A 27,028-nucleotide genomic window follows, 5' to 3' on the forward strand; every position below is an offset into this window, starting at 1 on the left:
AATCTATCCATTTCTGCGCATGTCAAATTTTTTTAAAAATCACTACTTAAATTACATCTATAACTATAACACCGCCTACATAGATGCAGTTGTCAGAAATAAAGCTCAACTAGAGAATATATTTTCTTCCAAATTAAGCTTGATTTGTTTTTGTTTTTTTATGCATTCAAGTTTGCTTGTCAATAGGAAGGGTATATTTCCATTATCTCTTTCTGGGAAGCTTTTCCCCAATTCCCCAGGACATTCTAAATCTGTTAAGAGCTCTTATTCAAACATTCAACCTGGCTTAGCTGAGGAAATAAGCCAAGTGTGGTCACCTCAAACAATATGGAACATTTCTGGGCTAATTCTAAACCTGTGTCATTGAAAAAATCTGGAAGTTTTTATCCAATTGCTAAACTATGATTATTAGTATTTATTTGTGTACTGCATGATTAAAAGGAATACAGATCTCAACAGCAGATTTTTAGGACAGTACTTTGCAGCTCATGTAGCATGTTAAAAACTATGTCTTGAAATCAATACACTTTATTGTCAATGAATATCAATTTATTATATGCAGGCAAAGTGTATGCTATGTAGACAGTGACCTTAACTGACTACAACAGAGACCAGCAGTTCCATTGCTAAGGTTAATTGAGTTGCATCTGATTTTTCTTTTTTTCTTTTTGCCACGGTTGCTAAGTGAATTATTGCAGATATTAAGTGAATCACATGAATGTTAAGTAAATTGGCTTCCTCAATTGATTGCTTGTTGGAAGCCAGCTGGGAAGGTAGCAAATGCCCATGACATGATCCTAAAATGCTGTTAACAATTGTTAAAAATATGCTGGCTTCCAAGTGCCTGGATTTTGATCACATGATTACGGAGCTGCAGCAATGGTTGTAAATCACTTCTTACAATGACATTGTAGCATCAAATGGTCACTAAACAAGTGGTTGTAAATCGAGGACTACTTTATCTACAAATGAATGCTGCTGCCCTGGCTCCTGTGCTGTGTTTGTGTGCATCTGCTGAAATGCAGAAAAAGACCCAGAAGCCAATGAAGCATCTGGTGGTGACCAATGTTCTTCTTTGAGCAGTCAAATTTCATCCTCAAGTCAAAATGGAATATGCAAACTTTTAAAACATGCCTTCGGTAAATTTCCTTTACATTCTCTCATTCATAAAATAAACCCTTTAAAATCTCAGTTATTAAAAGGTTAAGGAAATATGTAATAAAGAACAATATTAATTATTCTGTTCATAACTTACAAGTGTGTCTTCTGATCTTTGGAAATTTAAGGTTGCTGATTGCAATATGCTCCGAGATTTGAAAAGTCTCCTTTCTGTGCAAGCAGCAGTGTGGTTTTACAAAGAAATATTTTTAAACTTTTCCAAGAGGAAAGCTCTGGAAAAAAAGCTCGTTTTTGCAAGAAAAAAGAAACCAGATTGGCAGAAAGTTAACCTGCTAGGTGGATTTATGAAATGTCAAAAATTAAGTTCACTTTGAACTGGTTCAGCATTTTCTGACATAGCTTGAAATAATAATGCCCAGAGGACAGATGCTGTTTTCAGCAAAAAACAGGGGCAACGTCTCTGACAAGTTTTGACCTATGAAAGAGAGAGGGAGGGAGGGAGGGAGGGAGGGAGGGAGAGAGAGAGAGAGAGAGAGAGAGAGAGAGAGAGAGAGAGATTAGGAGGGGAGTCAAAAGGCTTCTACTGATTTAGTTCTTAGATTTTCATCTGCACAGCCTTGGCTGCAACAGAGAAGCTACTGAGTAGCAGCAAAGAGGGAGATGCTTGCAAGGCAGAGGAAAGAGTAACAAGGTGAGTCGCAAATCTTGGAAGCTCCTGACTTCTTACAGATTGCTCTTGCATGGCAAGGGAATTATTTAGCTGATGATTTAAATGATTGAATAAATTGTTACTTTTCAATAGCAGAAAAATGCATGGATTTAAAGCTTCTGAAGTTGCACAGGGCATATAAATTGAAAGGGAAAGGGGAAAAGTCGCTTTCTGGTTAGTATTGATATTATTTGAACTCTATATGAATTCACATTGATGACCCTTTATCCCTCCTTTGCCAATTTAAAAGTGATTTGGGGAAGTGGGAGTACAAAGCACCAAAACAGCAGCACATAGAATCTCTGCTCTGGATTCTTCTGATATTTTGTTGCCCTTCTCAAAATTGGCTTTTTGTAGTTAGAGTTATACAACTGGTCAATGGAGTGATTGAAAACAAATTGGAAATAATATTTGGTTGGATTCCATGACACAACACACCAATGAAAGGTAGTTACATTCAAAATGTAAAGGTAAATGTAATTGGATATTAGAGAAACCTACACTTGGTTTTTAAGTGTAGGTTTCTCTAATATGAAGGATAAAGATTTATCTAAAGAGGGACATGAGAACTTTTGTTAAGGTTGAGTTTAAGAATCACAGAGACTGCATTTTACAGTATATTAAATCATTTGCTCATAAATTCTAGTGAATGGAAGGATACTTATATTTGTGAGTTGATATGAAGTCTAAAAGAGTAACAGAATTGACAAGACGATCCCTTCTTCCCAAATGCGGAAAACAGTGATTTTATCCATATTTATATATTTTTAAGTTTGCTTGTATTATTATTTTGCTAATTTATATGCCAGACATATTACACACAAACCATTTGGAATATGCAGTGTTAATTTTACCTGGAGCAAGAAGCTCTTTGATCAGGAGTATTAACCATATAAGGCTACGTGGAACAATTTAGCTGACAATTAAGTGAAAATCAACCTAGGCTACTTTTCACAGTACTTTCAAACATTTTTTGCCTAATGTTTTCACTTGTACTTGCAAGGGCCCTTCAGAGGCATCAAAGAAACCTCGGGGACAAACAAGATGTTTAAAGGCAGAAGTTTAAATGTCAGGTTAAAAGCAGTGCTTTATTTCTTTTAAAATATGCATTAGGTTAACAAACAATGCTGACCAGTCCTTTAAAACAAATTTAACTGAGGGAAAGGAAGAAGCTAATTTAAAACCTGGAAGCTGCCTATATTGCTTTCTATATTTGTGAAGTTAGATTTTAATCCCTTCTGCGTGTTGACCAGCAGGCAGACAAATACAGAAACTACTTAAGCTACATAGGGATATTGGAATGTCAACATTGGTTGCTGGGAGAAAAGACTTACAGAAGAAAAGGCATGCTAAACTTTTAGAACTCTTTAAATAAATATCTCTTGCCTCTGGTCTAGAAGTTGCAAGTTGGCCACCTGTTTTTCAAAGTGTACTGAATACTTCATATTCAATGTCAAGAGCATTTTCCCAATTATTTAAAAGCTACATGCCAAGGTTAACACACATAACACATGTTTTGCATACAGAATTATTTAGCATTTCAGCCTGTGGACATTGAATGAAATTCATATCTACATATTTCAAAGATTCTTCACAGTGGGACAAACTCACATTAGCAAAATTGTATTTGTAATTAATTCCTGTCCCTGGATATCTGAATTGATTCATATGTATAGTATCTGAATTGGTAAAGTGTATACCAATTACTACTATAGAAAGCTGGAAAATAAATTACAGATGCACATGTGCATACGCACACGCACACACAAACACAAAATTATTTAATCAAGTAACAGCCATGGTTTGACCAAATAACTGTTTAATCACATAGTAACTAGGGCTATAGGGACGCGGTGGCTTAGTGGGTAAGATGCTGAGCTTGTCAATCGAAAGGTTGGCAGTTCAGCGGTTTGAATCCCTAGTGCACGTAATGGGGTGAGCTCCCATTACTTGTCCCAGCTTCTGCCAACCTAGCAGTTCGAAAGCATGTAAAAAATGCAAGTAGAAAAAGAGGGACCACCTTTGGTGGAAAGGTAACAGCGTTCTGTGCGCCTTTGGCATTTAGTCATGCCAGCCACATGACCACGGAGATGTCTTAGGACAGCGCTGATTCTTCGGCTTTGAAACGGAGATGAGCACTGCCCCCTAGAGTCAGGAATGATTAGTACGTATGTGCGAGGAGAACCTTTACCTTTTTTTAACTAGGGCTAGATTGCTTCTCTCCTTCCCCACCCCACTGGAGGCCCTCCAGAGGCCAGAAATTGCCTGTTTCCCGACTTCTGGTGGGCTTAGAAGGCCCGAAAATCAGTTGCAGAACTGAACTAGGGCAACGCTCACGTGCCCACCGATATGGCTCTGCATGCCACCTGTGCCACGGATGCCATAGGTTCGCCATCATGGCCCTACACCATTCCAAATGTCTGTCCAATTTCATCTTAAAACCTCTTCTTAAAAATGTTGCACCCACTACTTCTCTCTCTGTGGCAGCCCCTCAAATATTGGAAGTCTGTTTTCATGTCATCCCAGTTCTTTTAGACTAGACATACTCAGTTCCTGCAATTGTTCATCATATGTTTTAGCTTCCAGCCCCATAATCATCTCTGCACCCTTTCTAGAGTCTCGACATCTATTTTGTATCATGGTGACCAAAACACAAATACTTGATGGATAATGCTTAAAATACTGGCTAGACATCTACAGAACAAAGAGTTACAGCTGGCAATGTACAATAATTGCTACTCCAGGAGAGAAGAGATACAGAATAGTTGTATTACTCAGCTTTAATCTCAATATTCCCTCAGCATTGCATAAGCTTCAGGAGATTGTCCACCTGTCCATAGACATTTCTAAATTCTGCATATTAGAATCCACTCAGCTGCCATGGTGTTTATTGTATGCTAATCATCACGGTACAAATATGGATTTAGAATGTGCAGAATGGCTTTGGAGACCCTGAAACTGTTAAACATCCAGTTATGGCATCCATCCTGCAAATTTATGCTAAAATATCAATTGGCTGTCGTTTACAAGAATATGCTATCAAGCATAATCATGACCCATTGTATAAGTTGGTTGATCAACGCCCTTGAAGGCATTATGAAATGACACATAGTATTAACTTGGATCATAAACCATGTACTATTTTAATTCTGCACTGCTTGATTAATCTAGAAATATCCTTGAGATCTTGATCGCATCATGATTCCCAAACTCTCAGAGTTGGTGTTAGGAAAAAGTAGAGAATGTAGAGCATCCGGACATTTCCAAAGAGCACTGTAAAATTAATCCTGACATGACTGAAAAGCAACAAGACTATTCAGTGGCAGTTGCTTTCCTGGATCCATTTTTATTAATTCTGGCAACAATAGGCTGATATTCACAACTGCTTTAAGCAGGTAGGATCACAGCAGAAATAGACTGAGCTTAGAGGAAATAAAAACTGGATCTAGGTCAAAAAGTAAATTTGGCATTCAACTGCACTCCATGTACTCTTTTGTCAGATTATATTTTTTCCCTTTTTTTGGAGTGACTAAGGAGCTAGTTCCAGATATATGCCTATATGTGCATTTGTTTTTGAAGGGATGATAACAGAGATTTCAAGTTGTGCCCCAGATGAGATTCAGGATGTTCACTTGAGGGCAGTTACAGAACAAATACATGCAACATTGCTTTCAGAATTTCAGCACATGGATGGGTGATCTAATACATAACTGCTTTCAAAAGCTTCAGTCTTTCATCAAAGGATCCTAAAAAGCATAAGAAAAGTAAAACAGGTTCCCTTAATAACTGGTTAAAGAAAAAAAGCAGAGACAAGGATTTAACAGACCAGACTTATTCCCAAAGGGATGTAAGAACTGTTCTTTTTCAAAAGGTCTGTATCATCTTTGTTCATAAATTATTTAGGGGTGACAGCTTCACAGTTTTTATTTCCTCATTGATGTCACTGCTTCCTTTTTCACTAGTAATTTGTATTCATCAACCAGCTTAGGAAACACTCCATAGTTTTAACTATCTATACTCCACAGAACTTTGTACTTTAATACATTTTTGTCTCCAAGATGCTGATATTTCTAAGCAAACAAATATGGTTACTGATTTTGAGCTGTCACTAGCACCACCTAGTGTCTTTATTTGCTACATATTCCCAATTCTTTTCTCATTTCAGTACAAATCTATCCAAAATCACAGATATTAAAAACTAAGTTTTTTAACTTATTAAAATATGCTAAAGATGAAATCCATGAGGTAGCATGAAAACAGCTTCTCCATTTATGAGCAGAATTTTTCCCGAAGACCATCACTCTGCTAAACAAATAATTCCCACAACACTGTCAAACTATTTACTAAATCTGCACTACTATTAATCTTCTCATCGTTCCCATCACCCATCTCTTTCCACTTATGACTGTATGACTGTAACTTTGTTGCTGGTAATCCTTATGACTTATATTGATATTGATTGCTCCTGCTTGCTTATTTGTACCCTATGATTATCATTAAGTGTTGTATTAAATTGTGCCCTATGACCATCATTTGTGTTGTAAATATTGTACCTTGATGAAGGCATCTTTTCTTTTGTGTACACTGAGAGGATATGCACCAAGACAAATTCCTTGTGTGTCCAATCACACTTGGCCAATAAATTCTATTCTATTCTATTCTATTTCTGCAAATCCAACTTCCTATCTCAGTGCACAGGGAACTATAATATCAATAACATTAACGCCCCGCCCCAAAGAATATGAATCATTAGCCCAGACTGGGACTTAAAACAACATATGAAAAGAATTGAACATCATAAAGCAATTGCTCTCAAAATTAAGTGACAAGATTGGTATGATTGGATTTTATTTCTAGTACATTCAGAACTGTATGTTTTTGAATTTTGTAAGCTGAGCAATTTCCAGATGTGCAAACTTTGATAATTAAAATTCTCAACCAGCACAGCTCTGCTAAGAATTTTAAAAGCTTAAGCTCTGAAAAATGTCCAATTTTGGATAGGATGTTATCAGCATTTTTGGCTTATGCAGTATGATTCATTCTCTCTCTCGCTCTCTCTTCTATCTCAGGATATCTTTTAAAACAGTTTCTTCCAAATGTTGATAGTTAGATATTTCCACTAATAATGATGGGGCATTAATTTGCAGGTAGATTTCACCAAACTGCTGAATTCCAGTTGTCAACAGAAAACAATGGCAAGTTGGAGAGGAGGTAAGGTCTTCACTAGAAGCTTAGACAGTTCATTGTTCCAGGAAAGGATTAATTCACTCAACATTATTTCAATGGCTTGGACATACATATTTAAGCTCCAGTTAATGTTTTTATTCAGTCTCATTCAATTTGAAGTAAATGGTTGGAATTCACATGCTTAGAAATATGTGATCTACTGAACAGAGCATTTCTAAAAAATAAGTCCCCTGAACTCTTGAAATTAAATATATAATCATAAATCATTTAAATTTTATACAATATGATAAAAATAGGTCTAATTTATTTCTTACTTTCTTACTTATTTCTTACTAAAATAGATCTAATTTATAATCTTATTTTCGACATCCTTCTGGTAGTTCAGAAGTAAAATGGGGTTTTATAAATATTCCCAATATAATGTCATAGTACTGGAGTTCTGATAATTGAGACCGATATCTGTGTAGAGGTAAACATTTGATTAAGCTCCAAGAAAAGCTTTGTGTGGGCTTAGAATTAGAAAATGTTGAGTTCTAATGGTAGAAATGGAAAGAATAGGAGAGAGAATGTCAGCAGAGAACTGAAGATGAAAATTTAGGAAAATGTCATATTTTCAATTACAATCTGGGACTCTACATCAATTACTGCAACAATACATATTGGGAGAGTCACTTGGTCTGCCGGTTAAGACACCAGGCTAGAAGCCAGGAGATCATGAGTTCAAGTCCTGCCTTAGCCATGAAAGACAGCTGGGTCTCTTTCAGCCCAAGCCACCTTAGAGTTGTTGTTGTAGGGAAAATAGGAGGAAATAGGTGGGTTGGATATGTTTGCTGCCTTGAGTAATTTGTAAAAATAATAAAGATTGAATATAAAAAATAAATAAATAAATATTAATATTTATTTATTATTAATAAATATTATGCAATATCCATATTGCATTAGAATGGTCTAATTAGTTTTGTATAGAATTTTTTAAAAATACAATACAATATATAATTTATGTATGCTATTTCCTTAATGCCAGGCCATCTTGCGATCTTGTAGAAATAGATATCTGGATAATTGACTTGCAATCAACTTTGGATTTTTGACTTCGATCTTTATTATTTCTCAGTTAAATCTTTGAATAAATCTGCCCTCCCTGGGGTGACCATTACACAGTTTGTAGAAGATATTCCTGAAGGGTACAGCCCACCTGACTTTGAGCGGAAACCAATCACTGTAACATTACAGGAAGGTGAGATTTCTTAAAGATTTGTTACCTCTATACTTGAGTTTCCAACTGAATAGCAATCCTTTTAACCAATTTATTGTAATCGGTGTAAAAACTCCTGGTTAGCATTTACCCTAAAATGCTTGTCCCTGTTACCTGATTTAAAGCACGGGGATCTTAAATGCTAGAAATGAAAGAAGTTTTATTGTTGGCCTTAAGCTATGTCCTTTGCTATGCTTTTTTGCCATTCTGTTCTCTAAAGAAATGATTTATTTTAATAGGCACAATGGACTTTTAGAACTCAAGACCAATATTCCATAGGGAATATTTTTTATTTTATTTTATATTTCTATTGCCCATTGAAAAGCAGCTTACACGTTTTTTGTTTCTTTGTCAGGTAAAAATGCCATTTTCAGAGCTGTGGTCAAAGGTGAACCAAAACCAAAGGTTTTATGGAAGTCCAGTAATAAGGAAATGGATGATTCTCAGAAATACCAAATATCTTTTAATCCTGCCACAAATGAATTTATCTTGCAGGTAAGGTTTAGCTTTTAATTTTTAAGGATGGATGGATGGATAGATGGATGGATGGATGGATGGACAGATAGTGGGTGGGTGGACAGATAGACAGATATAAACTTCCCAATATCAGCAGTTCTACCTTTTTACTCAGGAAACAGAAGAATGAGAAATTGATTATAATGGTCTAAGAAATCGTAATTTTATTCATTGCCCTGATTTCATTTTATTTTCCCTTTGAAGATAAACAAAATTACTTCAGATGATGCTGATTTGTACCGTTGCATTGCTGTGAATGAGTATGGGGAAGCGGCCTGTACTGCTGGTCTCAAAATTATAGACGGTAATTAAATCATGTTAGCATGCAGTAATCTGCCGGAGCAACTATCAGTTTTGGGGCTGAAATCAAGGGCAGCAGCCGTATGCATGTGTGTATATGTCAAAAAAACAAACAAACCCCAAAGTTGTGGTCATGATCTTATGACCAAAGCCTGCTCCTGTTTTACATTGCCTAGCATCATGTGTTGCCTATTTATAAACTAAAGTCACCATTTAACTTCCTTGTAAATTGTCTAAAAAAACTGTTTCCATAAATGTTCAGATGTTTTAATACAAGTCATGTACATTTGTCTCACTGAAGACTGTGTAAGTGCTAACTATAGTCACTATAAATTCTGCATGGCCTGATTATGTTGTGAGTATTCCTACCATGGTATTGTTAATTAAGGATTTTCATTCTGTTTCACTATCTTTTCCTTTTCTTTTATCTGTTATCAAAATGGATCAGTAGACTTCAAGAAGAAAACACTGCTTCCTGTAATACAACAGGCAGGTGAGTTGCCATAAATGTTATTTTAAAAAATTTCGTAATAATGGTAATCTAGAAGGCCAATCCCAGGTCTTTAGTGACTGCTTGGCAATTTTGAATCACTTTAAAGTTTTAGTAAGTTTTAAATTATGAGCTGTTATGTACTCTTTAAATATGATTTGGAACAAGTACCTTTTTTTTTTACTTCAAGCAAACAGCACATCTCTGCTGTTCATTAAAGGAATCTGACTTTTTGCAGATTTTCATGAGCATTTTTTCATGAAAAAAATGGTGCTGCTTTAAAAGAATAATAATATAACTCTCTAAGAAGCTGCTATTGATTTTAGACCGATTTGGCAGCTTTAAGATGTGTAGACTTCAACTCCCAGAAGTTGAATATGCTAGCTGGGAAATTCTGAGAGTTGAAGTTCACACATCTTAAATTTCCCAAGTTTTAAAAATACTATTTTAGGTTCACATGGAGATACAAAGCACTTCTTTTAAATCATTTTTAAAGCTTGCACATTTCTTGTGATGTAAGCTCAATTTTCATGCTAGTGTTTAAAATCTTTTATAGATCTAAAGAAAGAGATTCAGGACTTCAGAAAAACATTAAAGAAACGGTGAGCTTTCCAACAACGGCTTATGTTGAATAGCTTTATTTTCTTTTTGTTATGTGCTGGAAATAATAGTACAACAATGGCACACAGAAGTTTGGATTCCAGTAAACTAAATAGTTGTTTTGTTGTTGTTTTGCTTCTGCTAGTAATAAAAAGCTGTCTTCAATAAAGGATTCTTCAGTAATATATCTTCTATATAGTCAATCTATCAATAATTAGACATCAACAATTATTTACAGTTAACTTTTTTTCTTAAATGTTGCCTTTCTTTATGTCAGATGATTCTGTTCCACAAAAGATACTTGCAAGAACACCAAATTTATTTTTCTATTTAAATTGTGTAGGGATAGATGTTAAATATTTTTGATAAAGTTTTCTTTATTGACCATACCAGCCAATAGAAAACCTATCACCTCCCCACATTAGGTTTTCAGTACTGAGTTAGCTTTGCTTCTAACAATAAATTGTGATTAAAATGTATTCTATATGACTGCTATTATAAACCAAACAGTATAAATTTTTGCAAAGTATATGAAATTTCCCTAATGGATTTCCAAAGGGAGATAATGATAAAAAGTAGCCCTCCAAGCTTTTCCCCCATATGCTTCTTCCACAATTACATGACAAATTTTAGGTCTCTTGCAAGTCATGTACACTCTGAGTTTATCTTTTTGGATTTCACCTGTAGAACACCTTCAGCTGTTCCAAAGAAAAAAACGGATATGGAACAGATTGCACAAATATTAATAAATGCAGAGAAGAAAGATTATGAGAAGATTTGCTTAAAGTATGGAGTTGTTGATTTCCGTGGGATGCTGAGAAAACTTCAGGAAATGAAGAAGGCAAGAGAGGATAAAAAGGCTCAAGTAAGACCATCTTGCTTCATATCTTGTGATTTGATTAGATAAATATTCAATACAGTAAGTTGTCATTGACATGTTAATTAAAATACCAACAGAATGCAAACTTTCATTTAAGGACTAAGGACTAACTAACCACTAATCATTAAAAGGGATCCTGTCGCAAGTCTTGAGTCTATTTCCATGGTATATTCCACCGAAAAATAATTGTCTTAACGTCTTCAAATGGAGCAAATTTTTTGTTCCTTTGACAGCAATGAATTTGTTCCGTTTTGCTCGTGTGAATATTGTATATAGAACGTTGTAATATCTTAAATGATTTACCTCTCTCTTGTTCTTACAGTTTGTGTACAGCATTGCAAATCTGAAGCATATAAAAGTCAATAAAGAGAAAAGAAATGCTTCATTTGATCTAGAGATGGAACTGAAAAACCCAGAGAGCAGAATTTGCCTCTACAAAGTAAGGAAGGATAGCGATTTGGCCCACTTGATGCATGAACTTTATATAGGGATTGCCATGACTGAACTGGAGCTAAACTGCTATGGAAACAAGCAGATTAACACTTCATTTGACAGTAGCAATTTTATCTCAAGAAAGAGATTCAAGCCATATAGACTTCCTTTATGGTAGTATATAAAACACAAATTTTAGGAGAACAGTTTTTAAAAAACCGAATGGAGGTGATAAGGAAAGAGATAAATGAGCAGAGGAAAAAAAAAGAGAAACAGGAAAGTAAAACAAATCCAGGTTAGATGTTACAAAAAGAATACAATTCAGCAGAACAGCAGCCCTTCCAAATGTTTGGATAATAGTCCTCATGGATGCAAAAGCAATCTGATTCTTGAGTCTTTTGTACTCTCATGCATTCATTTCTTTTCAATAGTAGTCTTCTGTTCTTCTTAGCAATGTAAATTGACTACTATTCATCCCTAAACAAGTTATTGTTTTAGGAGGAAAACTCTACTGGTAGATTTGACCAAGTCGGATATGGCTAATAACTAGTAGTGGGTTCCACTAACCTTCGCTACCGGTACGGAACTGGGAGCGTGCGCATGCATGTGCTTGCTTTGCTTGCTTCAGAGCGTCCATGATGACGTCCGGGTGGATGGGCGGAGCCTCTGCCACCACCACTACCAGTTTTCCCGAACCGGGGGGAACCGGTAGAAACCCACCACTGCTAATAATAAATTAGGGCCTACTATGTTTTCCTTAACGTAACTATAATTCAAATCTTGTGAATTCAGATTTATTTTACTTTGATTTATTACTTTGATTTATTTTTTCAGATTTATTAATACAATAGCTTTGTCTGTTTATTTGTTCTCTCATCTTACTTCTAGGATGGCCAGAAGATCAATGTTGGAGTTAATGATGACAACTTAAAGCACCATCTACAGCAAGAGGGCAAAAACTATCATTTCACAATCAATGATCTGCAGCCAGATGATGCTGGCATTTATCAGGTCAAAGTAGAAGATGTAGATATCTTCTCCACTGAACTGGAAGCAGAAAGTAAGGCTCCCTGACCAAAGACTCCACACGGATGTGCATTTGTTTCATAACAAATGAAATATCTGACAAACTAGAATTAATTCATTTCATTTGTTACTAGTGAAAAAATAAATGCTAAAGATGTAGATAAGTTTGAAATGCCATATTCATTTGTTGCTCATGTTTAGCATTCATTTTCTCAGACTGAAAATAGGATAGATGAGAAATAAGAAGGAACATGTCATATTTTAATTATGACATGGGGAGTCTAGAAGGAGCAGGAGAACCAGGTACTCTGAAACTGCCAGACAATGATAGAAGGCAGGCTTTTTGTTTTGTTTTTAAATAAGCATAAATAAATAAATAAATAAATAAGATATAAAACAATCATTTGTTCCTGATTTCATGAAAAAAAATTTTGCAATAAGAAGGTGATTTGCATTGCCATTTCTGCTTTCTATAACTTTTATATATAATTTCAATAAACTTTCCATTCTAGCTAGAGCCCTATGGTTTTCTGGCATTCAACCATTCAAATCCTAAGCAGGTAAGAACTTGCTTAGCCTTTTCAATCCAATCCAATCCAATCCAATCCAATCCAATCCAGCCACAGTTAGATTCCAGAGAGCTCACTAAAAATACAGAAAAGCATTACTTAAATTCAAAGATTTTTCAAATCTTTACTTGCGCTGCTCTTCATATTCCCAAAGTACTTTTTGAGTGTCCACATTTCTGGAACCGCTGCTGGTAAATATCATGTAATATCTGCCCTTTAGTATAACAAGTAAGGAAAACTTCAAAGCATATCAAAAAGCAGTGACATTTTCATATTCAAAATCATATTCATATTCCTTAGAGTTATCAATTCCTCTTTGTCCCCTCTTTTATGTTCGCCATCATAAATGTAGGAAAAAAATAATGCCAAATTATGATATTGCTATTATTTCTATGTTTCCAATCAATTATATCCAATATTTGGAGACTGCCTAGACAAGTCCCTGCAGGTTTCTTGATAAAGATTTTCAGAAGTGGTTTACCATTGCCTCCTTCCTAGAGTTGAGAGAGAGTGACTGGCCCGGATCATGCAGCTTTGTTCTTTAAGGCAGGCCTAGACTCATGTGACCACTATACCAAACTGCCTCTCAGGTTCACATATTATACTGTATTAAGAGTGCAGTTTGCTTAGCACAGCTGTGAAGAAACCCTGCATTTTCCCAACTTTATTATGTGTAGTTTAAAAAAGTGATCTTGAAGATGATTTTTCCACATCCCCCCCTCCTAAAATTTGCCATGTTTCACATTGTGGTTGGTGGATAGAAAATATAGAGGTCTAGATTTAAACATTCAACTCCGTTTTCTGCTGAAAGCAGTAAACAAGATGATGAACAATAATTAATAGAATAATAATGAAAATGAATGTAATTTTAACAAATGAATAATTTTATGAATGATAATTTAATACAGGAACAAATAGAAAAGCAATTTTGGACAACTCTAGACTCATCTATAATCAAGTGTATGTGATCTTGTGCATGTAACCTGGAACGAAATCCCACCCTCTTTAATGCCAGGATTGTAGTAAGCATAAAATTGTAGTATGACTGGCATTAAAGTGACCAATTAAAAGATTCAAGCCAAGGTTTTATAGTATATATTAGTTCTTTAAGTCTTATATTATGAAAAATGTTGGATTAATAAGTCATCGGTATATGGAATAAACATGCCTTTTCAAAGTATATAGTAAGTATAGATGCCAAGAAGTATAATTTACTATATACAAAACCAACATTGAAATGCCTCAAAAAGTAAAATAATCCTCAATTTCATAAATGAAACCAACATTTACAGAAAGCTGTTGTATAAATTGGGAGCTGAAAATTAGGACAGATGAAAATGGTTTCAGTTAGTTTCTTCTTGCATCAATGTGGAAATTTTTCTCAAAATGTGAGCTTAAAGCCTTTTTATACATTTTAATACATTGTGAAGTTGAAATTTGAGTAATTTACCTTCTTAATATACTATTTGTAGGATATAAAAACATGCTTCCAATTTTAAATATAAAAACGAGACAAAATAATATCATTTAAAACATTTTTAATTGTTTGCATGCTGGAAATCTTGATTGTAGGCAAAATGGATTGTAAAAATACTTTTGAAATAATGAATGTAGGCTGATATTTTGTTACCAACATTGTCAGGAAGACATTTTATCACCAAATATTAGTTGAGAAAACCTATATTATAAATCTGATTATTCTCAGCTAAGCTTGAAAAGTAGATAGGTAACCTTCATTCATTGGAAAATGAAATCTATATTTGCCATGCTTTTTTCATCCACAGGTTGCTTCTGCCCCAGATTTTGAATTTGTTGTATGTCTATTTCCAATTAATTTATTATTTTAGACATTCCTGTAAACTGTTGCTCTCTACCTATTGAGAAGGAAGTGCCACCAGAAAGAAAATGCTATTTTCCAGTGTACCTTCTATGAAGCCTAGTTACATTTAGAATCAAATGACAATTATGATATCTCAATCTTGAATGATGGCCTTATTTACTATCTAGGCATTAAAAACATCCAATCCTCTGACAAAGAGACTTACACCATTGATACTGGAAGCTGTTCTTCAAGTACTTGGCTTGAAGTCAAATGTGAGTGATGATCTAATCTTGATTTCTTACAACATAACCCTGCAGATGTACCCCTTTCCCTTCTAAAAACATCTAACAGTGCTATATTCAAGATCTCATTGAAAAATACCTAATTATGGGTTGCAAAGAGATTTAAATGACAAAATACTGGAATAAGTTTTAAGATTCGTTAATCATTATTGACTTCTTCCAGTTACTCTAAACTATAACATTTGTTTAGAAATTGTTGTCGAGTGTGCTTTGCAAACATCATTAATGTACTGATCTTAAATAATTTTTTTTCTTTGAAGGATTTCAAAGAATATGTTTCTAAAAACATAATAATAATAATTTGCCTGGTATAGTGCACTGTTTCCAGAAGTACTGGAATCGTTATATATCCCTAAACTATCTGAATGTGGAAACTCTATTGTAAAACTGATAGCTGTGATCATTATTAAATCAATATTAATTAATGTAAATCATTCATATAACATAGAAGCTATAATGTCTTGCAATTTGAAGATCTGTGTTTATAATAGTTATTTTGCTACTATAACTACTGTTCATAAATGAGATGTTTATAAATGATAAATTGGCTATAATTTCATTCGCTGTTTAAAAAAAACAATTCTTTTTGCTACTGATCATGATATGGCACTAAAAAGCTCACCGAGTATCACAATGCAAAACTAGGAGGACTGATGTTTATTTAATTAAGGTGTTTCATTCATTAAATTGAATTATTTTGCATTAAATTACAAGAAATGAATGGCTTTGCCATTTCAATTTAACCATCAGTATATTTGTAATACAGCTTCTAAAGAAAAGAGAAAGCAATCTGAAGAGGACAGTAGTGATAAAGCTGGACATTGGAGCAAACCATTAGATGAAGAGCATGCTAAGAAACGTCACCAAGGAGAAAGGCAGAAAGATCAAGATCTCCTTGCAGACTTCAGCATGGGCAAAGATGCCCAGTATGGGAATGGCCATGATAGCAATGCAGAGCTTTATCACAGCCTGGAAAAAGATGGATCTTTGAGAAGTGATGAGAAGATAGGATTTGATCAGAATGCAGTGCTAGGTGGAAATAGCAGAGGAATGGGTAGTTTGACTGACCAGATCTCCCAATATGGGAAAAATGCAATGTTAGTTTTCAACACTGGACCTGAAGGTACAAATAGATGGCAAAATTCAGAAGGACAAGTTTCCACACTTAATGGAGCAGATCCTGCAGACAGATTTAACAGAGGATCAGTTTTGGGATTCCAAGATTCCATATTAGGCACTGTAGAGGTCAACAGCAATCAATACATTGTGGAATACAGTAGTGGTTCTGAAGTTGGATTTGACATAACAGAAAAGATAGAAGAACTTTATGGCAAGGAGGTTAAATTGGGTGATTCTCATCAATCAGGAGTCAGGTTTGACAGCAATGGAAGTCTCTGTATTAAAGATGGTGGGTTAAGTGGTGCAGGGATGCTTTATTTCAAGGATAATAAGCTCTCAGAAATTGGAGGCAGAAGTAGACTTTATAGAGATGGTTGCCTAACAGCTGAGTTTGATGTAACAGAAGGTGATAAAGGAGTTGCAAGGAAATTTTATGACAAAGATAATCATTTAGAGGAAGTCAGAGGCCTTAGACCTCAGCTTGATGGCATGAAAAGTGGCTGTGGCAATATGGCAGGCGGAATTGGTGATGGTGGGACAATGAATGAGATTTTTGTCAATGATGTAGTGTTGGCTGAATCTGAAGTGGTGGCTAGATTTCCTAGTGCTGTGTACTGTGGGATGAAAGGAATGTCACCTGAATCAGGCACTGGTAGACATAATGATGCTGAAAGACTAAGAGTGCTGCATAGCAAGGATAGTATGATAGTTGATGCTGATACTTGCAAAAGTGGCAAAAAGGATGTTCTAAAAGGAGCTGTTGGAACTGATGGTAGTGTGAGCATAGATGGATATTATAATATGGATGTTGTGCTACAAGGAATGAGTGCTTGTAATCTTGCTAACAACATAGATGGACTCTATAATAAGAATGATATATTAAGAGGCACATGTGCTATTGGACAAGATAGGGCCACGAGCATAAGCAGTCTTTATTGCAAACATTCTACACTTGATGGAGCTGTTGTTGGGGGACCTTATACTATTAGAAACATCAATGAACATCATGGCAAAGAAGTTGAAATAAATGGAGCTGATGCTAGGAGTATAGGTAGATTTTATGATTGGAAACTAGGAAACTATGGTAAGCTAGGGGGAACAGAGGGTACTAGTGGACACTGTGACAAGGATGGCATGCTAGGTGAAACAGAAACTAATATAGCTGGTAGTGCTGGTGGAATAGATACACTGTATGGTAAAGGTATCCTGCTAGATAAAATTGGAGCTAGTGAATATGGTAATACTGTGAATATTGCTGGACTCAATGACAAGACTGACCCACCAAACAAAGCAAGCAGTTGTGGAGCTGATAGTTCTAGTGGTCATGATATGCTGTATGGCAAAGGTTTTAGTGATGCTAAGGACACTGGTAGATTCTATGGAAAGGATGTTATACAAAATGAAGCAGATACTGCTGGACTACATGGCCAGAGTATTATGCCATGTGGATTTTATTCAGATGGTGGTGGTGTTAGGGAAATAGATGGGCTCTATGTGAAAGGTGGCATTTTGGGGGAAGTAGGTGCTAGAGGAGGAATCTTTGACAAGAATAGTATGATAATTGGTACCGTTGATGATGAACTTAGTAATGGTGAAGGATTAGCTAGCAAAGCTAAAGTTATTGGAGAAACAGCTAGAATTTATGATAAGAATGGAATGTCAGATGGACTTGATAAAGATGGCATGCTAAGTGGCATTGGTGCTAGTGGACCCATTGGCGCTAGAAGCACTGCTGTATTTTATAGCAAGAACAGCATGCCAAATGATACAAGTACTGCCCGATTTAGAATGGGTGATACATCATATGGAATCTGTGCTGAGAGTAAACTCAATGGCAAGGGTGATATACCTCCTCCTCCACGCAGGAGAGAAATTGATTCTAAAGACATGGATGAATCTTATGATAAGGATGGCATACCAAATAGAACACGCACTGTTGGCTATCATGGCTCAGAAGTACATAATCTATCTGACAAAGATGGTATTGATAGCATACCATTAAGTGCAAGCACTAATAAATCTGGTGGCATTGGTAATATAGATGGAAACTATGGCAAAGACAAAATGCCAAATGTAGTAGACATTTATGGACTTGGAGATGTTGGCAGAGTAGGTGAACAAAATATTTTATGTAGAGCAGGCCCAACTGGATATGTCATTGTTGGTAGAATTTATGACAAAGATAGTGTATTTAATCGATTCGGAGCTGGGAATACTGAGGGTGCAGGTGAATCTATTTGCACAGCAGGTGGAAAAGGCACTGGATTCTGTGAAAGAAATGATATCTTGAAAAGAGAGGTCTTAGATAAACTTGATGGTGCTAATAATGTAAGTGGACTTTATGGAAAAAATGGTTACCACATTGGAAATGATGTAGCTGGAGGATTAGATGGATTTTATGGCAAGAATGAAGTGCCAGGTAGTAGAAGTATTAGTGGTATAATGGGAATAAGTGGGCGATATGGGAAGGATGGTGCATTATCTAGCACATTTGCTGGTGAGGTAGGATTTAATAATGAAAGAAACTTCAATTGTCACTACAATGAAGATGTCGTAAACTATGGAGATAGTAGAGGAGTTAGAGATGCTAATAGATCACTACATGAGAAAAAGTCAGACATACTTGGCGAAGAGTTCCTGGGTTATGACCAGGCTTCTGGCCTTTATGATGCTGTATCTCATGCTGGTGACAGAAGAAGGCAGCTCTCTGATTTAGAGGCCAGTGGATCTACACCAGCTGATCTCTCAAGGAAAGGGAGAGGAGAAAAACTGCTTGAAGAGGACTTGAGAGGTATTTATATATTTATGAATGAGTTCTTTTTAAAAATGCATTTCAATATACATTTGTAAGACACGTGTAATTTTGTTTTTTAAAAAATCCATCTTTTTAAAATGAGTGGTTTCTGTCTCTTGGCTATTCAGAACCACTTTGCCATTTGCATCAAGGTTTATTTGATCTTCACGCTCAGAAAGGAAAACCAACTGAGTTGTCTTGCCGTCTCAACAATGATCAGGTCAAGGGAACTTGGTTTAAAGACGGAGTGAAGGTACGATGTTGTTAATGTGTGGTAGATGAAGGACTCCTTGTTTCACATGCATTGTATCCAATGAAATTTTATTTGGTAATCAAATTGATAATACCGGCAACAATGAACAAGCGTACTATTCAATTTATATAACTGCCTATCCCCCTTTTACATGACTCTATGTAGCTTACAATAAAATAAATAAATATAAAAAAATGAATATACATATAAAAAAACCAAAACACATAGAGCAGGGGTGTCAAACTCAATTTCATTGAGGGCCACATCAGGGTTGTGTTTGACCTTGGGGGGGGGGCATGACCAGGGGGCATGGCCAGCTCGATGTCACTCATTGAGGCTCTGTTTTTGGCTGTGACAGCTTCCTGGAGCCTTCTGCCAGTGAAAACAGAGGCCGGGGAGGGAGTTCCAGGAGGCCGTCGCGGCCAAAAACAGAGCCCAGGCGGGCCGCACACAGCCTCCCTGAGCTCAGTTTTCATTGGCAGAGGGTTGCAGGAGGCCAAAGTGACTGAAAATGGAGCCCAGGAAGGCCACGCACAGCCCTCCTGAGCTCTGTTTTCAATGGCAGAGGTACCGCAGGCCGGTTGTTCACTGTTTCCAGGGCGGGCCAGTGGGCCAGATCTAAGCACCCTGTGGCCCGGATGCAGCCCACGGGTCTTGAGTTTGACACTCCTGACAAAGAAGCTGGGTATTATCCATCAATCAGTCACATAGCCAGGACAACAGGCTCCTTTCTATTGCTCAGGGCTTTAGGCTTGTTCAAGGTCTTATGAAAGGCCAATGCAGATGGGGCCAAACTAATGTCACATCTTAATGTTCCAATTGATGTGTCAAAAGCCAAATGCCACAACTGAAAATTATTTCCTTCTGGCCCTACCAGCTGAGACTCTTTAGCCATCAGGAACATACTCCTCCTGCCAGATCAGGTAGGGTGGATAGAAACAATTGAGGAAAAATGATCTTGTAACTAACTGGTCCCAAGCCATGAAGAGCTTTAAAAATGACAACAAGCACTTGGAATTGCACCCGGAACAGTGATATCACATACATCAAGTAACTGGTGCCAGTAACTGCTTGCACCACTCATTTCTACACCAGTTGAAGCTTCCAAATAATTTTCAAGGGCAATCCCATATAACACACATTGCAGTAAACCAGTTTTGAGGTCAATACTACATTCTTCTTCTACTAGACTTGGTGATATGCAAATAAATAAATAAATAAAGAATGCCATCAAACTTAAAACCAGAAACCATAAATAAAATAAATCTAACATAAGTATTTACAATTCCAGTGGAATAGGCCCTTACTGCCAATTTAAATTATAGTTAAAAAGAGACCGTGTCTTAATTCCATTGGGATGAAATTATGTTTATCAATTATGGAGTTGAATTATCAACAACAGAAATGTATATGTATTTGATTGGAATATAATCTGAAGCAAGAAGAATCACCACAGTTGTGCAACAGTTTCTTTAAAAACAATATAATGGAATTAATAAATGAGCAAATGAATCTATTCAAAAATATTAATGACTTTTACAAAAAAGATCAGTGAATTCTACTGTGAAGTTTCCGGTAGTTGACATCTACCAATTTCTGAAAATTGTCTATTTCATTGGCACATTTTTAAAATCTGAACAAGCGATTGTCTAACTTCAAAGTTCCCCATATCTGTAGCAAAGCTGGCTTAGAACCAGACTGAATTGTTTGTTCAATGTTGCATGTATTTTTTTTTTTAAGATAACATATTTTTCTGCATTCTTTCAACTTTCCCACAAGGTAACAGGTTTAAGTGCAGTCTCCACTGAGAAAAATGGCCCAGTCCACAAACTGATAATAGACAAAGTAGAAGACAGTCATGCTGGAAAATATAAATTTGAAGCTGAAGGCATCTGCACAGAAGCATCTATTTTTGTTGAAGGTAACCCTAGCCATATTATCATTTAGCACAGTGGTCTTCAACCTTGGCAACTTTAAGACTTGTGGACTTCATCAACTCCCAGAATTCCTCAGCCAGCTTTGCTGGCTAAGAAACTCTGGGAGTTGAAGTCCACAAGTCTTAAAGTTGCCATGGTTGGAAACCCCTGATTTAGCAGATCAAATGGCAATGGCTAAGTGCCGCTGGTTAATCATGCGCTTAATACATGAGTGGCCAATCCTTTTCTCCTTTTCTTTAGAAGCAATCAGTGAGATGTCACAATACATTGGTGAAACTACAGAGAGGCACTTTTGGGGAGACTGGTTCCAATACTTTTTCAAACACTGTCTATTTTTCTTTCTTGCTTTCTTGATACCACCTTTGCTTTCTCTGATACTGTCCTCATGCAGCAGGCTCCTCGTAGGTTGTTCTTTCATAAATTGTAATTGATCGTTTGTAGAAGGTTTTCAATATTTGATGGAAAAATGCATAAAACTAGGTTGAAGGATTTCTTTAGTCATAGGCCACCCATTGCCATTCTAGCTTTAGAATAAGATTTTGTGAGTTCATAAGACTAAGGGAATGGAGAGAACATTGAATTAATAAGCCATTTAGATCAAAATCTCAGTACTGCAAAAGCTGAGAGCCAGTAGCACTTGGAAGATATACCATTCGTGAGCTATTAATTTTTGTAATATTTTCCATTATTTTATATTTCTTCTCTCCAATTGTGTTGGATTCTTGGAGACTGCCTGGACAAGACCATGCAGTTTTCTTGTCAAGGTTTTTCAGAAGTGGTTTGATATTGCTTTCTTCCTACGGCTGAGAGAAAGTGACTGGACCAAGTTCACCCAGCTGGCTTTGGGCGGGTCTCCTAGTTTTCTAGTCAATGCCTCAGCCACTCCAATAAACTGTCTTGCAAAATTCCCTGTCTCCTCTTGTTGTTTGGATCAGGAGGGTGGCGATGATCCCTTACAGGGTTGTGCTGAGGGTTGTGCTGAGGATTTCAGCAGGTATCTGTTTGACAAAATCGCTCAGCTTCGGGACGGTTTGGACCAAAATTGGGTAGTTCCAGGCGAGGAGACGGAGGCTAGTCTTGTTGAGACCATCTGGGAGGAGTTTGATCCTGTGGCTCCCGAGGACATGGACAGGTTGCTGGGGCGGCTGAATGCCACCACATGTTTATTGGACCCGTGTCCCTCCTGGCTGGTGCTGGCCACCCAGGAGGTTACACGAGGCTGGCTCCAGGGGATTGTCAATGCTTCTTTGAGGGAGGGTGTTGTTCCCACTGCCTTGAAAGAGGCGGTGGTGAGGCCTCTCCTCAAGAAGCCTTCCCTGGACCCAGCTGTTTTGGGCAACTACCGTCCAGTCTCCAACCTTCGCTTCGTGGCGAAAGTTGTGGAGAGTATGGTGGCACATCAGTTACCCCAGTACCTGGATGAATCTGTCTATCTAGACCCGTTCCAGTCCAGCTTCCGACCCGGATACAGCACGGAGACAGCTTTGGTCGCATTGGTGGATGACCTCTGGAGGGGCCGGGATAGGGGTTGTTCCTCTGCCCTGGTTCTCCTAGATCTCTCAGCAGCTTTTGATACCATCGACCATGGTATCCTGCTGCGATGGTTGGAGGGATTGGGAGTGGGAGGCACCTTGTTTCAGTGGTTCTCATCCTATCTCTCTGACCAATCGCAGACGGTGTTGGCAGGGGGGCAGAGATCGACCTCGAGGCGCCTCCTTTGTGGGGTGCCACAGGGGTCGGTTCTCTCGCCTCTCCTGTTCAACATCTACATGAAGCCGCTGGGTGAGGTCATCAGTGGTTTTGGGGTGAGTTACCAACTGTACGCGGATGACACCCAGCTGTACATTTCCACCCCTGACCACCCCAATGAAGCTGTCGAAGTGCTGTCTCGGTGTTTGGAGGCCGTACGAGTCTGGATGGGGAGAAACAGGCTCAAACTCAACCCTCCAAGACTGAGTGGCTGTGGATGCCGGCATCCTGGTACAGTCAGCTACAACCGCGGCTGACTGTTGGGGGCGAGTCATTGGCCCCGATGGAGAGGGTGCGCAATCTGGGTGTTCTCCTGGATGGATGGTTGTCTTTTGAAGAACACTTGGTGACCGTCTCCAGGAGAGCTTTTTACCAGGTTCGCCTGGTCCGCCAGTTGCGCCCCTTTCTAGACTGGGATGCCTTATGCACGGTCACTCACGCCCTCGTCACTTCTCGCCTGGACTAATGCAATGCTCTCTACATGGGGCTCCCCTTAAGATGCACCCGGAGACTACAGTTGGTTCAGAATGCGGCCGTGCGGGTGATAGAGGGAGCCACTCGTGGCTCCCATATAACACTGATCCTGCGCAGGCTGCACTGGCTACCTGTGGTTTTCCGAGTGCACTTCAAGGTGTTGGTTACCACCTTTAAAGCGCTCCATGGCATAGGACCGGGATATCTTTGGGACCGCCTTCTGTTACCACATGTCTCCCACCGGCCAGTACGCTCCCATAGAGAGGGTCTTCTCAGGGTGCCGTCAGCCAAACAGTGTAGGCTGGCGACCCCCAGGGGGAGAACCTTCTCTGTGGGCGCACCTACCCTCTGGAACGAGCTTCCCCCAGGACTTCGACAACTTCCTGACCTCCGGACCTTTCGCCGCGAGCTGAAGACATATCTATTCTTTCGAGCAGGACTGGATTAAATAGGGTTTTTAAATATGGATTTTATTGGGGTTTATTTTTTATATTTTGTATGGTATTTTAAATTTAGGCTATTTTGGATAAGTTTTTTAAAATGTGTTTTATTGTAATATATTGTATTGTTTTATTTGCCTGTTCACCGCCCTGAGTCCTTCGGGAGAAGGGCGGTATAAAAATTAAATTATTATTATTATTATTATTATTATTATTATTATTATTATTATTATTATTATTATTATTATTATTATCATCATCATCATCATCATCATCATCATCATGTATCATCACTTTTCCCACTTCATTACAGTGTATATCATACATGAATGTAATGTCAAGCCTCTGCTTCTTGCTCTTAATGCTTGTTCTTTTTGCAATAACTTTCCATTGTTGTTCTTAGCACTCAGACTGCTTCTCAGTCTCCTTCCTTTTAAACTTAGAATCATAGACTTGATAGACTCACCTACTCAGTATCTAATAAAGCATTTCAACTTCTGCTTAAATATTTCCAGTGATCATATAATGCCATCTAATGAAGCAATTTATTTCACTGGTTAACAGCTCTTATCAAGTGGAACTATCTCATAATAGCTAACTTATTAGTTCTGATCCTACCACTTAGGGTGACAAGTCTACTCCCACTTCTATATAATAGCAGCTACAGATAGCTACATTTTAACATACCTCTCCTCCTCTCCTCACCTGTCTTCTCTTTTGCAGAACTAGCCCCTATTCTTTTAACTGTCCCTAAAAGCACTGGCAGGGGTGAAATGCTCCTGGATCGGGCCGGATCACCCAATCTGGTAGCGATCTTGGCTGGTAGTTTGGCGATCCGGTTTTGATGGCGGAGCGAAGGTCTGCCCACCTGCCCGGGTGTCATTACTTCCTGGTTTTAACCAGGAAGTAATGTTTTTTTTACCGTCTGCGCATGTGCAGAAGGTTTTGCACATGCACAAAAGGTCTGCGCGCCTATGTGATGTGTGCACATGTGAGCAGAGTGAGCATGTGCACGTGGCACGGGCACTTCCGAACCGATAAGGAAGGTAAGTAGATTTCACCCCTGAGCACTGGGCTTCCAGTCCAGGGGTGAAATCTACTTACCTTCCTTACCGGTTCGGAAGTACACATGCTGTGTGCACATGCTTACTTCACTTGCTTGCGCGTGTGTGTGTCACATGCATACGTAGACCTTCTGCACATACACAGAACCTTCTGTGCATGCGCAGAAGGTAAAAAACACATTACTTCCTGGTTAAAATCAGGAAGTAATGACACCCAGCTTTGCTCCGCCATAGCTACCAGATTGCCAAACTACTGGCCACGGTCGCTACCAGATTGCATGATCCAGTCCAATCCGGGAGCATTTCACCCCTGTTCCAGTCCCTTTACCATCTTGGAGTTCACTCTGGGTTGTCAGTAGCCTTTTGAGATTGTGGTGCTCAGAACTGGACACAATATTCCATTTGGACCAAGGCAGAGTAAGACAATGCACTTCCTATAATCTGGACTCTAAATTCCTGTTAATGCATCCAAATGTAGCATTTTTCTTTTTTAGACAATGCAATTGTAGCTTTCAGTTTGAGATCTACTACAACATCCAAATTTTTTTCACAAGTGCTATTGCAACTCTCCCATTCTATATTTATACATTTCCCTTTTTTCCTCACCCAAATGTACATTTCACATTTCTTCCAATTAAATTTCATTTTATTCATTTGGGCAAGTGTTCAAGCCTCTATCATCTATCTGTCTGTCTGTCTGTCTGTCTGTCTGTCTCTCTCTCTCTCTGCCTGCCGCCTGCCTGCCTGCCTGCTACCTACCTACCTACCTACCTACCTACCTACCTACCTACCTACTTACCTACCTATCTAGTATAACTCTTGACTCCCAATGTCTCTAATATTTAAATCTTATTTCTTTTACCGAGTGTTAGCAATGGCTCCTACCTTCACTCTTTGTACTGTATTTTATGTTGCTCTAAATATCTAGAACAGCATCTTCCCTTGGTTATAATATTGGATCATTTTTTTAGCCACATCTTGGGAATACTTTTCTTTGTGTTTTAACAAAACTGTTAAGGAATTGTATATGTGCTAGGGGATTTCATGTTCTGGTTGGTTGGAATCATATTTTTTTTAAAAAAGATTGAATTCTTTTTTAATAGTAATTTTATTAAAAGTAGCCACTATAAAAAAATATAAAATAAAAAAAGATAAATAGAAGATGAAGAAAAGTAAGAAAAACAGGAAAATGGAGAAAAGGGCCTCTAGTGGCTCAGACTGCTAAGACAGTCTGTTATTAACACAGCTGCTTGCAATTACTGCGGGTTCAAGCCCCACCAGGCCCAAGGTTGACTCAGCCTTCCATCCTTTATAAGGTAGGTAAAATGAGGACCCAGATTGTTGGGGGCAATAAGTTGACTTTGTATATAATATACAAATGGATGAAGACTATTGCTTGACATAGTGTAAGCCGCCCTGAGTCTTCGGAGAAGGGCGGGATATAAATGCAAATAAAAAAAAGAAAAAAGAAAGAAAAGAAAATATAGCAAATAAAAGAAATATATAAAGAAATGACTTCCCCCTTTATCATAAATATAAACAATTATAGTAACTTATCACTTTCTCTTAAAATACTACAAATGAACTTTTCTTCCAATAGCCCATCTCTTAGCTATAAACACATTTATAGACATATAAACAGGTCCTTAAAGCTTCATCATTGGAAGAAAATAAATGATTATTGTCAACTAATCTTAAAATTTGTGAACTTGGAAGAAAAAATGGAGATTAGCAAGACTGGACTCTTTAGAAAAAGGGTGGAATTAAAATTGAGGGAGAGGCATATCATTCACTCCTAGCTTTCTTTCTTTCAGATTTTCATAAGATTTGTTGTGAGAGAATTTAAACATTCAACGAGTAATAAAGTTATGCAGTCACTCATATTTTGCCAGAAGATTTTGCCAGAACATACCATGTTTTGTCAGAAGATATTTTTAAAAAGTAAAAAATAGCAAGCTTTCGGCTTTGTTTACATTTAGTGGCTTATTTAG

The 27,028-nt window shown here is 37.5% G+C and overlaps 1 protein-coding gene and 1 long non-coding RNA gene across 6 annotated transcripts in view; one reads left to right on the plus strand and one right to left on the minus strand.

The window, feature by feature from the left end:
• Positions 1–27,028, minus strand: part of LOC131195432 (uncharacterized) — a 100,902-nt gene that overhangs the window by 12,329 nt on the left and 61,545 nt on the right. The window lies entirely within an intron of this gene.
• Positions 1,739–27,028, plus strand: part of IGFN1 (immunoglobulin like and fibronectin type III domain containing 1) — a 44,009-nt gene continuing 18,719 nt past the window's right edge. Inside the window, exons 1-14 of the mRNA XM_058177318.1 lie at positions 1,739–1,810; positions 6,976–7,039; positions 8,130–8,252; positions 8,626–8,765; positions 8,991–9,090; positions 9,538–9,579; positions 10,133–10,178; positions 10,864–11,041; positions 11,379–11,495; positions 12,377–12,548; positions 15,091–15,177; positions 15,974–19,117; positions 19,249–19,373; positions 21,153–21,294. Of these exons, the coding sequence (XP_058033301.1) occupies positions 7,021–7,039; positions 8,130–8,252; positions 8,626–8,765; positions 8,991–9,090; positions 9,538–9,579; positions 10,133–10,178; positions 10,864–11,041; positions 11,379–11,495; positions 12,377–12,548; positions 15,091–15,177; positions 15,974–19,117; positions 19,249–19,373; positions 21,153–21,294 (4,435 nt within the window). The 5' untranslated portion in view covers positions 1,739–1,810; positions 6,976–7,020. The remainder of the gene's footprint in view (positions 1,811–6,975; positions 7,040–8,129; positions 8,253–8,625; positions 8,766–8,990; positions 9,091–9,537; positions 9,580–10,132; positions 10,179–10,863; positions 11,042–11,378; positions 11,496–12,376; positions 12,549–15,090; positions 15,178–15,973; positions 19,118–19,248; positions 19,374–21,152; positions 21,295–27,028) is intronic.

Source organism: Ahaetulla prasina, chromosome 3 (genome assembly GCF_028640845.1).
Source record: "Ahaetulla prasina isolate Xishuangbanna chromosome 3, ASM2864084v1, whole genome shotgun sequence".
Lineage (NCBI taxonomy): Eukaryota > Metazoa > Chordata > Lepidosauria > Squamata > Colubridae > Ahaetulla > Ahaetulla prasina.